Consider the following 13,723-nt stretch of genomic DNA (forward strand, 5'->3'; position numbering starts at 1 on the left):
GATATTATTCCCATTTTACTGGGAGCTAGATAGCTTGGGGTACAACTCCTAAGCCTGCTACCTAGATGTGGGACCTAATGGCTCATCATCATAACTAGGAGCCTTTGAGCAGTGCACAAACTACCCAACCATCCGTGGCAGCCCTGCCTACTTCACTGGGTTGCTATGAGGCTGAAAAGGGATAATGTATGTCCCAGTGCCTAGCTCGAGGCAGGACACAGAGCTCAAGAAGAACAAAGTCTGTTTTTCTGCTCCCACAGACCTTGCTATTCAGCTCTGTTGAATCTTGACCCCTCTCTGGGCCTGAGGTGCCACAGGCAGATGGAGTTAAGTGAAAACAGCTCATCAGAGGCTGCCCTGAACAAATGAGGAACAATTCACTGAGGCCTGAGGGCAGGACTGAGTAGCAAACTGGAAGCAGAAGGACAGCAAGACCTAGTCACCCCGAGGCCACCCCCCGCCCCATATTGGGGAAGGGAGAGAGGGAAATAAGACACTGTGGTGCTTTACCCAGGTGGTCAGCTGGGGAGCAACAGAACACTCTCCTTGCAAGCCCCCCGTGGCCCAGTCTCCCAGCCACCCACTCTTCTGGCCTCTCTGCAATGCCCCAGACCCAGTGGGGGATGGGGGCGGTGCCACCTACATGGCATTGGCAGTGACCAGCAGGTCAGCATTGTCAAAGAGTGTGACACGGGGCACCTCGACGATGAGCACGTATGTGAGCTCAATGGCCAGCATGAGCACCAGCTTCCCAATGCAGCTGATCTGCAGGAACACGGAGCAGGCCAGCAGGCTGAGCAGCACGCTGTAGGTGAAGTACTGTGGAGAGAGGTTGGTGAGCCTCAGCGGCCCGGCCCCACCCTCCCCCGGCCCACCCTCCAGCATCCCCCCCAAGTCGGAGCTGGCCGCAGGCGAAGCCCACTCTGCCGGTGTTTCTGCTGATGCAAACTTGCGAGGGAAAGTGAAGGGCCCCGGTAGGAACCAGGAGATGGGGCTCCAGGCTGTCTGGCCAGTTGGCAATACAGCCCCATGGTTAGAGCAGGGCTCCAGGCTCGGGCAGACCTGAGTTTCACCCCTGATTTACTATGGACTGGTTGTGGGACTTGGGCCATTTATTCAACCCTTCGAAGCCCCAGTTTCCCCATCTGCAAAAGCTCCTATGTCATGGGCTCACGGCTACAGTTCCATGACATGAAAGCACCTGGTGGCTTGGGCCTGGTGCCCTCAGGAACTGTGGGGAGCCCAGGGGCCCCAGCCCTGGGTCTGCAACTTTAAATCCAAAGTTCTGAAAACTGAAGTATTTCATGACTGATAGGGTGGCAACACCTGAGCTGACCTGATTTGGTGGCAAAAACCGCCCCAACTGTGTACTACTAATTAGCATCTTTGTCCTGCTTCTTGTGACTCTGCATACATTTTGCTGCAGAAATATTACTGTATGTCATTATCAGGTGCTGCCCAAACTATACTGGGGGTGTGAAACACCCTTTTAAACTCTGAAAAATTCCAAAATTCAAAATACATTTGACCTGGAAGCCTTCAGATGAGGGACTGTGGCCCTATATGATTTAGTTTAGGGAAGTCCCTTCTGGTCTCACCCCCAGGCAGCTGGGGTGTGGGGACTGCCCCGTGCATGGAGCAGATGCCCTGGGCTGGCTCAGCTGGTCACTCGAAAGCCACTCCCCAAGAAAAAGGTGAATGAAGCACCTCGCATACCATAGGCGCTTAATGCATGCCGCTCTCTAAGGATTCTCGGCAATGGTTCTTAAACCCAGTAACCTAGGGGTAGATTTCCTTCAGGGGGGCGATGAAAATGTTCTAATTAGATGGGGATGCTGATGGTGGCACACATCTGTGAATATACTAAAAACTACAGAATTGTACACTTTGAATGGGTGACCTTGATGGCAGAAAGGGTTCCTTTCTTCCCTGCCTGCTCTCTGGCCCACAGCAGAGGAGCTCGGGCCGTTTCTCCTGAGGCAGGCCTGCTGCCAAAGCTGAGGGTCCAGAAACAGCTCTGCCCTCAGGCTGAGACCAAGCATTCTACAGCCAGACGACCTGGGTGAGAGTTCTGGCTCTATCCCTTATTAGCTGTGTGACTCTGGGCAAGTCACTTACCCTCTCTGTGCCTCAGGGTCACCTGTATAAAAAAGATACTGTGTCTGAGGACTGAATGAGGGAAGCCGTCAAGTCCTCGGCACAGTGCCTGCGACACTATATAAACGACAGCCCTGCTGTTGTACCGTTCTACGAGAAGGCTGGCCTTGTTCACTGGTGTCCCACACATGGAGTGAGAGACGGGAAGGGAGGTCTCTGGGACGGCTGCGAGCTTGAGAGCCCACTGACCCCCTCAGAGCCGCCGAAGGCAGAGGGGGAGTGCAGTGGGAGGGTGTCTGTCTGCGCCCGGAACCACCCCCCATGCCTCCCCCTGCCAGCACCTCAGGGAAGTTGCAGTTGGGCCACGGGCTGCTGCAGAAGCCCCGCTCGTCCCCCAGGCTGTAGTTGGCGGCCGACCCCACCACGTGGCACGCGTTGACCTGGCCGGCGCTGATGTTGTGCTCGTCCGCCAGGCAGCCGAACAGGTCCCTGGAGTTACACATGAACTGGGGGCAGGGGAGGGCAGGGTCAGCCGCAGGGGCCAGGCCAGGGCAGCCCGTCTCCGCAGGGCGGGGGGTGCTCATCCCCTCACCCCCCGACCCCGGGCTCGGGTGCCCCCTGCCACAGAGCGGGGACAGGAGAGGAGCCTGGCGGAGGCTGAGGAACTGACGAGGTCCGCCCGGCTGCCCGGGGGAGGGGGTAGGCTCGCAAACTTCCCTTGGGGACTTCTCGGAGTCTGGATCCGCAGCCTTGAGAGCAGGGAACTAAAAGTCTGTGTGAGAGGCTTTAGGAATCAAATCTGATTCCAGAGACCTGAGGTGAAGCCCCAATAAGAAATCCTGGGGAGGGAGAACTCCAGAGTCTGGGAAGGTTCTGGGAGGTGGAGCCACCTACCATGTTGACGAAAGCCGACAGGAACACTAGGGTGATGGTGAACACTCCGACCAGAGTGCTATTCATCTTAGACCGCACAATCTTCCTGGAGAGGGTCTGCAGGGGGGCCGGGAAGAGCTGTCCCAAGGGACGGGGGCGGGTGAGGAGAGAGAGAGAACAGAATTCAGTGGGGACTCTGCAAGCGCCATAAGGGAGCTGGTTGAACCCGCCACCCCCCTTGCCTCTGGCCAGCCTCACCCGAGGGCCTCCCTGAACACCCTCACAGGGTGCAAGACTCCAGGCTCACACCATGCACCCCTGCCCCCAGCGACAAGAGCACAGAATCCACAGCAGGCCCATCTGCCTGGGGAGCCTGCACGAGAGAGAGGCAGGATGGAAGCAAAGAGGCTCTCTTAACCCCAGCGGAGTGGAGGAAAACACATGAATCTGCCGTATGAATGCTGAGCTGGTCAGGATTACAATGGGTGGAGGGGCAGGAGATGGCAGGTGGGGAAGCCTGCTGGAGGGGCCCCAGAACTTTCCCAGGAAGGGTCAGAGCTTCTGGGCAGTAGAGAGCTGTGGGTCTGAGGATTCGGAAGGGACCTGGGGTCTGGAGGGAGGGGACAGGCTTGTGAGAAAGGGCAGAGTAGCGTGTGAGCAGGAGGGTGGGCCCTGGACGAGTGAGTTCAGTGAACCTTTATTCCAGGACTCTCACTGATCTCCTGTTTCCTCACCTAACCCTTCCGACATTTCCTTCAACTAGACAAACTACACGGCCACTCAAAGACCCACTGCAGTTCTGGTAATTAAATGACCCGCTCCACCATATCTGACACGGTTGGCTCTGTCCATCATGCCCTCCTCATCTCCGAAGCAGCCTAGATTTAAAAAGATGTTGGCAGACACAGAGAAACAAAGGGGTGGACTTGGGCTTCCCCTGTCCCCCCACCTCGATGCCTCCCGGTGAGGCTGGTCTACTGCATAAATGCCAGGTGTCCTATGGAAACCCAGAAGGGCAGAGGAGGGTGGTGGAAAAAGCACTGGACCGGGAGCCTGGAAATTTCGAGACATGGCTTTTCCTGTGTGGCCCTCAGCAAGGCACATCCCTTCTCTGAAGGCTCCCCATCTGTAGGACTCTCGGGGCCCTGAGCATCTGTGCACATTCCGGCTGAGTACACCAGACTACAAGGCTTATCCCTCCTCTGATAGTGACAGGATGGTCACACACACAATAAACAGGCAAAAGGACACCGCGTGGTCACTAGGTGACTGCTCGTTCCCACTGTGCAGGAGACTGGCTTGTGTGCTATAGTGTTTCCTGCTGGCACATATGGAGACCTTGGTCTCCTGTTCCCCAGCTATGACCCCCACTCACTATATGCAAAGCATCCACGTGGGCCCATCACATCTAACCCCGTGGGGCTTTGGGAAGCCGACACTAATATGCTGCTTGCTGTGCTAGGAGTCATAGCATCCTGTCTCTGACCCAGGAGTCTCATGTCTCCTGCCAGCATCCATGACATAGTAAGGCTCACTTGCTGGCTTGCAAGTAGGGTGAAACCAAATCTCAGACCCTTCACTGTTCTTGCCATCAAGTAAGTGCCCTGGCTCACCCTTTGGTGTTGGGCTTTGAGCTGGGTGTACATGCTGAGAAGTATATCTCTTCTACCCAAATCCCCTTCCAGCCTTCCAACAAGGCCACTCCCTATTCAGCAGAGGGAAAGAGAGGATCACAGGAAAGGACACACCACAGCAGTGGTAGAGGCCTGACAACCTCACGCTATATGCGGGCCAGTGAAGACCTTGGATTCCAGCAGGGGCACCCCCCCAACCTGTGTTCATGTATCATCAAGTCTGTGGCATTATTCTGAAACACTTCCTTTTGGAGTAAGAAAGAACACTCAGATTAAACCCATTTATATGGTAGAAGGAGAGCTATGTGTGATTTGGAGAGCATAAGCTTTAATGAAAATCCTGCTTAATAGACACAGACACTAGGATATTCCACTCAATGGAACAGAGTGAATCCAGAAATAATCCCTTACATTTCTGATCAATTGATTTTGACAAGGTTGCCAAGATAATTCAATGCGGAAAGAAGTTGCTGAGGCACCTGGATATCCACATGGAAAAGAATGAGGTTGGGCCCCTACTTCATACCATATACAAAAATTAACTTGAAATGGATCAGAGACATAAATGTAAGAGCTAAAACTACAAAACTTGCAGAAGAAAATATGCAAGCCAAACTTTGTGACTTTGGGTTGAGCAATGGTTCTTAGAACACCAAAAGCACAAGCAAAAAAAAAAGATTAGTTGGATGTCATCAAAATTTAAAAATTTTTGTGTTTCAAATACCACCACCAAGAAAGTAAAAAACAAAAAGGTGAGGATATAGAAAAATTGGAACCTGTATGCATTGCTGGCAGGCACAAAAAATGATGCAGCCGATGTGGAAAACAGTATGGAGGCTCTTCGAAAAAATTAAAAGCAGAATTACCATATAATCCAGCAATTCCACTTCTGGATATACACCCAAAAGAACAGAAAACAGAGGCTTGTACACCTATTTGCAGAATCATGTTCATAGCAGTATTATTCACAAGGGCCAAAAGGTGGAAGACCCAAGTGTCCATCTATGGATGAATGGATAAACAAAATGGGGAATATACATCCAATGGAGTATTATTCCACCTCCAGGAATGAAATGTTGACACCTGCCACAACATGGATAACACCGTAAGACAGTATGCTGAGTGAAAGAAGACAGTCACAAAAGGATAAGTACTATAGGATTCCACTTTTTTAAAAAAAAATTTGTTTATTTATTTGAGAGAGAGACATTGAGTGGAAGGGGGAGAGGGAGAGAATCTCAAGCAGACTCCACACTGAGCACAGAGCCCAATGCGGGGCTGGATCCCTCAACCCTGAGATCACGACCTGAGCTGAAACCAAGAGTCAGACACGTAACCAACTGCCACGCAGGCACCCCAATATAGGATTTCACTTTTATGAGACACCTAGAATAGTCAAATTCAAAGAGACAGAAAGTGGAATGGTGGTTTCCAGGGGTGAAGGCAGAATGGGAAATTACTGTTTAATGGGTCTAAAGTTTCAGTTTGGGAAGATGAAGTTCTGGAGGTGGATGATGGTGACCTTTGAACAACAATGTGAATGCATTTCATGCCGCTGAACTGCACATTTAAAAAAGGCTACAATGGAAAATTCTGTATTATGTACATTTAAAAAGGAAAGTGAAACCCAGAGAATGGGAAAAAATTGTTGCAAGCTATATATCTAATAAGGGTCTTATAACCAGAATATAGTAGTCTCCTCTTATCTGTCTTATTCTAAGACCCCCCACTGGATGCCTGAAATTGCAGACTGTCCTATACTTTTTCCTATACATGCACACTTATGATAAAGTTTAATTTATAAATTAGGCACAGTAAGAGATTAGTAACAATAACTAATAATAAAATAGGGCAATTATAACAATATAGTGTAATAGAAGTTATGTGAATGTGGTCTCTCTCTCTCTCAAAATAGCTTACAGGATTCACCTTTCTTCTGCTGGTGATGTAAGATAAAGTGCCTACATGATGGGACGTAGTGACATCAGCACTGGGACGCAGCGTTAGGCTCCTACTGACCTTCTGACAATACGTCAGAAGGAGGATTATCTGCTTCCAGTCCGCAGCTGACCACAGGAACTAAAACCACAGAAAGTGAAACCACTGATAAGGTTTACTGTATACAAAGAGCTCTTACGACTCGACAAAAAGACAAAAAACCCAATTTAAAAATGGGACAATGATTTGAATAGATATTTCTCCAAAGAATCTCTATAAATGGCCAATAAGCACATGAAAGGATGTTTGGCATTAGTCATCAGGGAAATGCAATTCAAAAACACGACATACCCCTTCACACTCCCTAGGATGGCTATAATCAAAAGTCAGATAATAACAAGGGTTGGTGAGGATGTAGAGAAATGAGAACCCTCATACATTGCTGGTGGGAATGCAAAGTAGCGCAGCTGCTCTGGAAAACAGGTTGGTGGTTCCTCAAAATGATAAACAGTTACCAGATGACCCAACAACTATACTCCTAGGTATTTACCCAAGAGTACTGAAAACCTAAGTGCACATAAAAGCTTGTATACAAAAGTTCATAGCAGTACTGTTCATAATAGCCTGAAAGTGGAAACTACTCCAGTGTCCATCAACTGATAAATGGATAAACAAAGTGGTTTATATCCACACAACGGAACATCATTTGGCCATAAAACGGAATGAGATGTTGTCACATGGTACAACATGGGTGAACCCTGAAAGTATCATGCTAAGTGGAAGAAAACAATCTCAAAAGGCCACATATTGTATGATTTCAGGCAAATTCATATAGAAAGCGGAGTGTGAGGCTGCCAGGAGCTGTGGGGAGCAGGGAAGAAATAGTGACGCCTAAGAGGTCTGGGGTTCCTTTTCAGGATGAGGGCAGTGTGCTGGAATTAGTGGTAATAGTTGCATAACTGCATGAATATACTAAAAACTCTTACAACTACATCCATATTACAACTTCATCCACCTTTATAAAGGTGAATCTTCTCTATGTCAATTGTATCTCAATAAAGCACTTACTAAAAATCCCTGCGCAAGCTCTTACTAGCTGTGTGACCCTGGGGAAGCTATCAAGGGCTCTGAGCGCAGTTTTCTTATCGATACTTGGGGGATCTCTCTCTCCCAAGGTGGCTATGAAGACTCAAAGAAACGATGCATTTTAAAGTGCTTTATAAGCTGTGAAATTCAACAGAAAATTCAGTTAATATTTGCATTTTTTAAAGAGCTCTGTTGCCAATAGGAATGAAAGTCCTTGTTTCCTATTAAAGGAATTTTTCTGTTTCACAGCTGGGGAAAGTGTTCTGGCACTAGCCTGAGGAGCTTGCTCTGAAAAGGTATGACAGATGGTTCCTAATTTGTGTCCAACTAAAATTTTGCCATTCCATCCTACCCCCTTAACCCATGTTACTTAAATCGTTTCAGTTCTGATCATCCCATCCATCAGTTGAAGGGTTTCTTTTATCATTTTGCACCCACCAGTAAAATTCAAGCAAAGGTGATTAGTAGATGCTAAAGGAAGGTGGCTGGGGGACAGGCTATGCACATGGGCTTCCTGGTGATGGTGGGACCAGGGGCCCCATGGGGCCACCTAGAGGTCAGGAGAAGAACTGCAGGCTATTTTTTAAATCCAATCCAGAATGTAGTTCTAAAGAATGATTGACTTCCGGGGAGGGGGGGGGGGCGTGGTATATATATAAAAATTTTTAATTTATTTTTATTAGTTTCAGAGTTAGAATTTAGTGATTCATCAGTTGCATATAACATCTGGTGTCATTCCATCAAGTGCCCTCCTTAATGCCCATCACCCAATTATCCCTTACCCCCAACCCCCTCCCCTCCAGCAACCCTAAGTTTGTTTCCTAGAGTTCAGCATCTCTTATGGTTTGCCTCCCTCCCAATTTTCATCTTATTTTATTTTTCCTTCTCTTCCCTTATGTTCATCTCTTTTGTTTCTTAAATTCCACGAATGAAATCATATGGTATTTGTCTTTCTCTATTTCACTTAGCATAATACTCTCTAGTTTCATCTATGTCATTGCAAATGGTAAGATTTCATTCTTTTTGATGGCTGAGTAATATTCCATTGTGTATATGTACCACATTTTCTTTATCCATTCATTAGTCGATGGACATCTGGGCTCTTCCCATAGCTGGGCTATTGTGGACATTGCTGTGATAAACATTGGGGTGCATGTGCCCCTTTGGATCACTACATTTGTATCCTTTGGATAAATACCTAGCAGTGCAATTGCTGGGCCATAGGGTAGCTCTATTTTCAACTTAATGCATTGGCTTGCTACAAGCCGATTTCTCTTGTCACCCTGTTTATTTATTTATTTATTTTTAAAGATTTTATTTATTTATTTGTCAGAGAGAGAGAGAGAGAGTGAACACAAGCAGGGAGAGTAGGAGGCAGAGGGAGAAGCAGGCTCCCTGCTGAGCAAGGAGCCCAATGCGGGGCTCAATCCCAGGACCCTGGAACCATGACCCGAGCTGAAGGCAGACGCTTAACCAACTGAGCCAGCCGGGCATCCCTTTTGTCACCCTTTAAAAAGACCTGCTCTTGACTTTAAAACCTCAGGCAGGAACCCAAGAATTGCGGTTTTGAAATTTCCAGAAGATTTGAGATCCTGCTCTAGTAACACTTTATAGAGTATCTCATCACCTGGAATCAAAAAGTTCATCTGTATGTTTGCCCTAAATCCCATCTTCACTAACCCCAGTGTGGATGGTGAAACTCTTCACCGAGGGCACATCTCTCACGGGGACGCACCACAGCTGCAGCGATCCTGGAGACCATTTTTTGCAACAGGATAATTGTGCCCGTGCAAACCAATTGTTCGATGCTGCTCACTCACAATTACAGCTCAGAAAAAGAATTGATTTTTTAAAAATTCCCAACCAGTACATTCCCAGTCTGATTAATTCAAATCAATTCAACATGAAAAACAGGAGTGGGGACATAATTAATAAATCATGACTGGGGTGAAGGACAGTTTTGATCCTGGCCTCTCTGAAAGCCTCCAGGCAAATCAATGACCAGCCTGGGGCTCTGGTTCCTTGTCTGTGATGTGGGGTCAGGGGATTGCACAGATGAAAAAAAAGTGATGAAATCTGATGGGAGGGAGAGGGCACCTGGGTGGCTCAGTGGGTTAAGCATTTGCCTTCGGCTCAGGTCATGATCTCAGGGTCCTGGGATCGAGTTCCACATCCGGCTCCTTGCTCAGTGAGGAGCCTGCTTCTCCCTCTCCCTCTGCCCCCCGACTTTTGCTCTCTAATAAATAAATAAAATCTTAAAAAAAGAAATCTGATGGGAAAAAATCTTAAAACTGTCTTTTTGACAAGAAACAATGTGAAAAAGCAGTAGCTCCTACTACATAAAATTTTTTTTAGAGATATGAAAACTTCAGAGGCTGACCAAGGCAGGCAGAAGCTGACCCAGCCCCACACCACTGCTCTCCCAGGGCTTAAATGGACCTATTAACAAAGGCAGTGTCTTTGAGAAGGATTATGGGCTCAGAAGTCAAGAACCACTGTGATTTAAATCCTAGCTATACCACTTCCTAGCCTCAAGGCTTCGGGAATGCTGCCTGACCTCTGAGCCTCATCGTCATCATCTGCAGGGTGGATGTAATAAAAGCCACCTCAGACGCTTAGGAAACAGAGCTCAAAGGGGCAGAGCTGGGATCCAGACCCTAGACTGATGGACTCAGAAGCCATGGGAGGAACTGAGATATGCCTCCCGGAATGAAGAATTCTCTATCCCCAAAGGAACATGTGTCTGGCCACAACACCCCCTCCCGCTAATAGAGTGTGACCCCGAGCATGCTGGTGGAAGCTGAGTGTGGGGGTTCTACAGTCCTCACAGGACAGAAGATACCTAAGAGGTCAGAGGTACTGCTGTGTAGGAAGACCCTATTTCAGAAACCGGGGACAGCAGTGGGGCTGCGGTGGTGAAAAGGAGAGTCAGCACAGCGGGGGGACTTGGTGAGGACATTCAGGCTGCAGGGAGGGAGAAGAGGTTTCTAGTGACTGCACAGAGCATACAGAGCCTAGATGCAGCTCTGCTCACAGTTCCCAGGAGCTCAGACAGCTGGGTCCCAGAAGTCCATAGGAGGCAACCAAGAGGGAGCCAGCAGTCAGGAGGAGGAAGGAGATTTAAATATACACACACACACACACACCGAGAACTATGGTGCCAGGTCCTCCTCTGTGCCTATCTACTACTCCCAAGCCTCAAAATGAAGGAGAGGAGGCTGGGCTTCCAAGCAAGGAAGTGCTAATGAGCCACACTGAAGACAGGGGGGTCCAGGCCAGAACGTGGGGAAAGGAGGGAGCCACCCTCTTCTACCCATCTGGGTGGTGGTAGCAAAAATGCTGGCACTGCCAGAAGCAGGCCTGGGGGGTGCAGTCGGTTAAGCATCTGCCTCTGGCTCAGGTCATGATCCCAGAGTCCTGGGATCAAGTCCTAAGTAGGGCTCCCCACTCAGCAGGGAGTCTGCTTCTCCCTCTCCCTCTGCGCATGCTCTCTCTCTCTCTCAAAACATATAAATAGAATCTTAAAAAGAAAAAAAAAAAAAGAACAAGAAGAAGTAGTAGGCCTGGGCTGCTTCACTGGATGATGGGGCAGAAGCCATAGGGAAGCTGATGGAACAGTCAGAGGTACCCAAAAAGAGAAGAGGCTGTACTCAGGAGATGTGAGTGAACTCACCATCCCTGGAGGTAATCAAGCAGAGGCTGAGAGATTCCAACCTCAGGTGGGTATCTGGGCTGCTTCACTGCTCCAGCCATTTCCAATCTGAGATTACCAGAGTCTGTGGACCCCGTGTGATGGCAAGGAGGGATTCAGCATGGCTTTTTCTAAGACGAGCAGCTCTGGTGCCCAGGTCAGCACAGATGCTGAAGGAAGGGAGGAATGACGTGTGCAGGTGTTCATTCAGCCCAGCCCCAGAAGAAAAGAAGTGCTTGAGGGAGGAGACTTTGGGCAAAGCAGCGCAGAGACAGCGGGGCCCTGAAGGGCAGGAGCAGCGGGAACAGGAGACCTGGGCACCCAGTTAGCCTCACGTCAAGGCGGGAGTGTGAACTGGGCCTCGCATGTCAGATCAAACAGGCCCAGGACACAAGGGCCATCAGAGCCCTCAGGAGTGAGTTTCCCAACACCTTCCCACAGGAAGGACCCAGGCAGCTGCCGCCTGCCAGACAGCCAAGACCACTGAGTTGGCTCCTTTCAACTAACTCAGTCGACACTTTCTTCACAGTTCTCTCTTCAAAAAGGGTAAACTATGGACATTTGAGCAACTAAGTCCATGCTGTTTGGGGGACATGGGAAAACAAATGGAATAGAGAAAGCCACCATGGCTGACAGAGCCGCCCGGCTGCGGGTCCGCTGAGCCCAGGCCGCGGGTAATTTAGGGACTGTCGTATCTCCTCAGAAAGCCACCACCTGTGACTCCTGAAAAACCGTGGAAGGAAGATGAGAGATGTCTGCGTTCTGGCACAGGGCAAATGTTTTCAAAGGGAAAACAGAATGACACGGGAAGTCCCAGTCTAGTCAGCATCATGGCCGTCCCTGCAAAGGTGATCCGGCCGCCTGCAGGCGGTGGGGGGCGGCAGTGCTCCATGACGGGCCGCACGGTGGGGACACAGAAGCCAAAGGACAATTACCCCCTTCATGTCTTAGTGTGCAAACAGTTCATCCACAACACGGAGGAGGAAAGAATAATGAAATGGGAGAGGGATTCATACTACAAGCAACTTCTCAGGTTGGGGTCTACTTCGCAGAAGGTGGAGAAAGGCTGAGATGGCGCATCAGAGGTGGGGGGCGGGCGGGGGCTGGGCGCAAGGATGCAGCCAGGACCTCAAGGCGGGTATTAGAGTCTACTTGACTCCTGGCCCAAATTAGCAGGTGCCAGACTTGATAAGCCAGGGAGCACTTTTTTCCTAAATAAATAGTTTACAGAAGCTCCCCACTGCAAGATAGAAGCAGCAGCCTCCCCTGGGTGAGGGGTGTGTGTGCGGAGGGGCGAGGGACGGAGTGGGGGCAGGAGGTAGGCACTCCCTTCCCCAGCCTCCCCTGCGGGGACCCTGGCCTCCTCAGAACTGTCAGAAAAAGCAGTGGGCTGGATAAAGGAATTGAGAATAAGTTTATTGAATGTGACACTGATTACAGAATAGATAGATCCAATGAAACATAAGGAGCCAGGAATGATTTTCATAAATAATCTTGAACAGTAGCAAAAAGAAGTCACTGGACCAAGGTATGGACTCAAAATGGCCAGTGTGGTAGTGGGATGAGCCTTTCTCCCTCTCCTCCCCTTCCCCTACCCCCAGATATACATGCCAATCAGGGAACACAAACCAGGTGAAGTCAGGGTAGCTCAGGCCTACCAAAGCAGCTAACAGGAAAGAGAGAAATCTAGGTTCTAGTTTTAAAATTGTAGACCAGATATAGCTTTGATTCTGACTTGAATAAGCTAATTAAGTACCTCAAAGAGACAATGACTTTGCCTCAGTTTATAACTTAAAAAGAGAAAAGAGTCTTCTGGATGTTCAAAAAAAGAATGCTTACAAGGCCCTTTTAACTACGGTGTACCATTTGTTGTTGTTTGGTTGTTGTGACTTCTTTTATGGTGGTAAAACATATGTGCCATAAGGTTAGCATTTTAACCTTTTTTTTTTTTTTTAATTTTTTCTTTTAAATTTTTTATTTATTTGCGAGATAGAGAATGAGAGACAGAGAGCATGAGAGGGAGGAGGGTCAGAGGGAGAAGCAGACTCCCTGCTGAGCAGGGAGCCTGATGTGGGACTTGATCCCGGGACTCCAGGATCATGACCTGAGCTGAAGGCAGTCGCTTAACCAACTAGGAGCCACCCAGGCGCCCAGCATTTTAACCATTTTTAAGCATTCAATTTAGTGGCATTAATTCTATGCATACCGTCAAACAACCATCACCGCTCCATTTCCAAAATGCTCTAGTTCCAAGACCCTTCCATCACTCACCCCATACAGAAACTCCACACCCATGAAGCAATAACTCTCCATCCCTTTTCCTGCCAACCCCAGAACCATCTAGTCTACTTCCTGTCTCTATGAAGTTGCCTATTCCAGATCTTCCATATAAGTGGAATCACAT

The 13,723-nt window shown here is 48.8% G+C and overlaps 1 protein-coding gene across 1 annotated transcript in view; it reads right to left on the reverse strand.

Annotated features, from left to right (window-relative positions):
• The window catches only part of ADCY5 (adenylate cyclase 5), a 149,866-nt gene that overhangs the window by 11,619 nt on the left and 124,524 nt on the right, over positions 1 to 13,723 (reverse strand). Inside the window, exons 13-15 of the mRNA XM_045903003.3 lie at positions 2,992 to 3,108; positions 2,439 to 2,603; positions 644 to 819 (exon numbers count right to left, since the gene is read on the reverse strand). Coding sequence (XP_045758959.2) covers positions 644 to 819; positions 2,439 to 2,603; positions 2,992 to 3,108 — 458 coding nt within the window. The remainder of the gene's footprint in view (positions 1 to 643; positions 820 to 2,438; positions 2,604 to 2,991; positions 3,109 to 13,723) is intronic.

This window comes from Mirounga angustirostris, unplaced genomic scaffold (assembly GCF_029215605.1).
Source record: "Mirounga angustirostris isolate CCGP_5_RB_7025 unplaced genomic scaffold, mMirAng1.0.hap1 SCAF_1, whole genome shotgun sequence".
NCBI lineage: Eukaryota > Metazoa > Chordata > Mammalia > Carnivora > Phocidae > Mirounga > Mirounga angustirostris.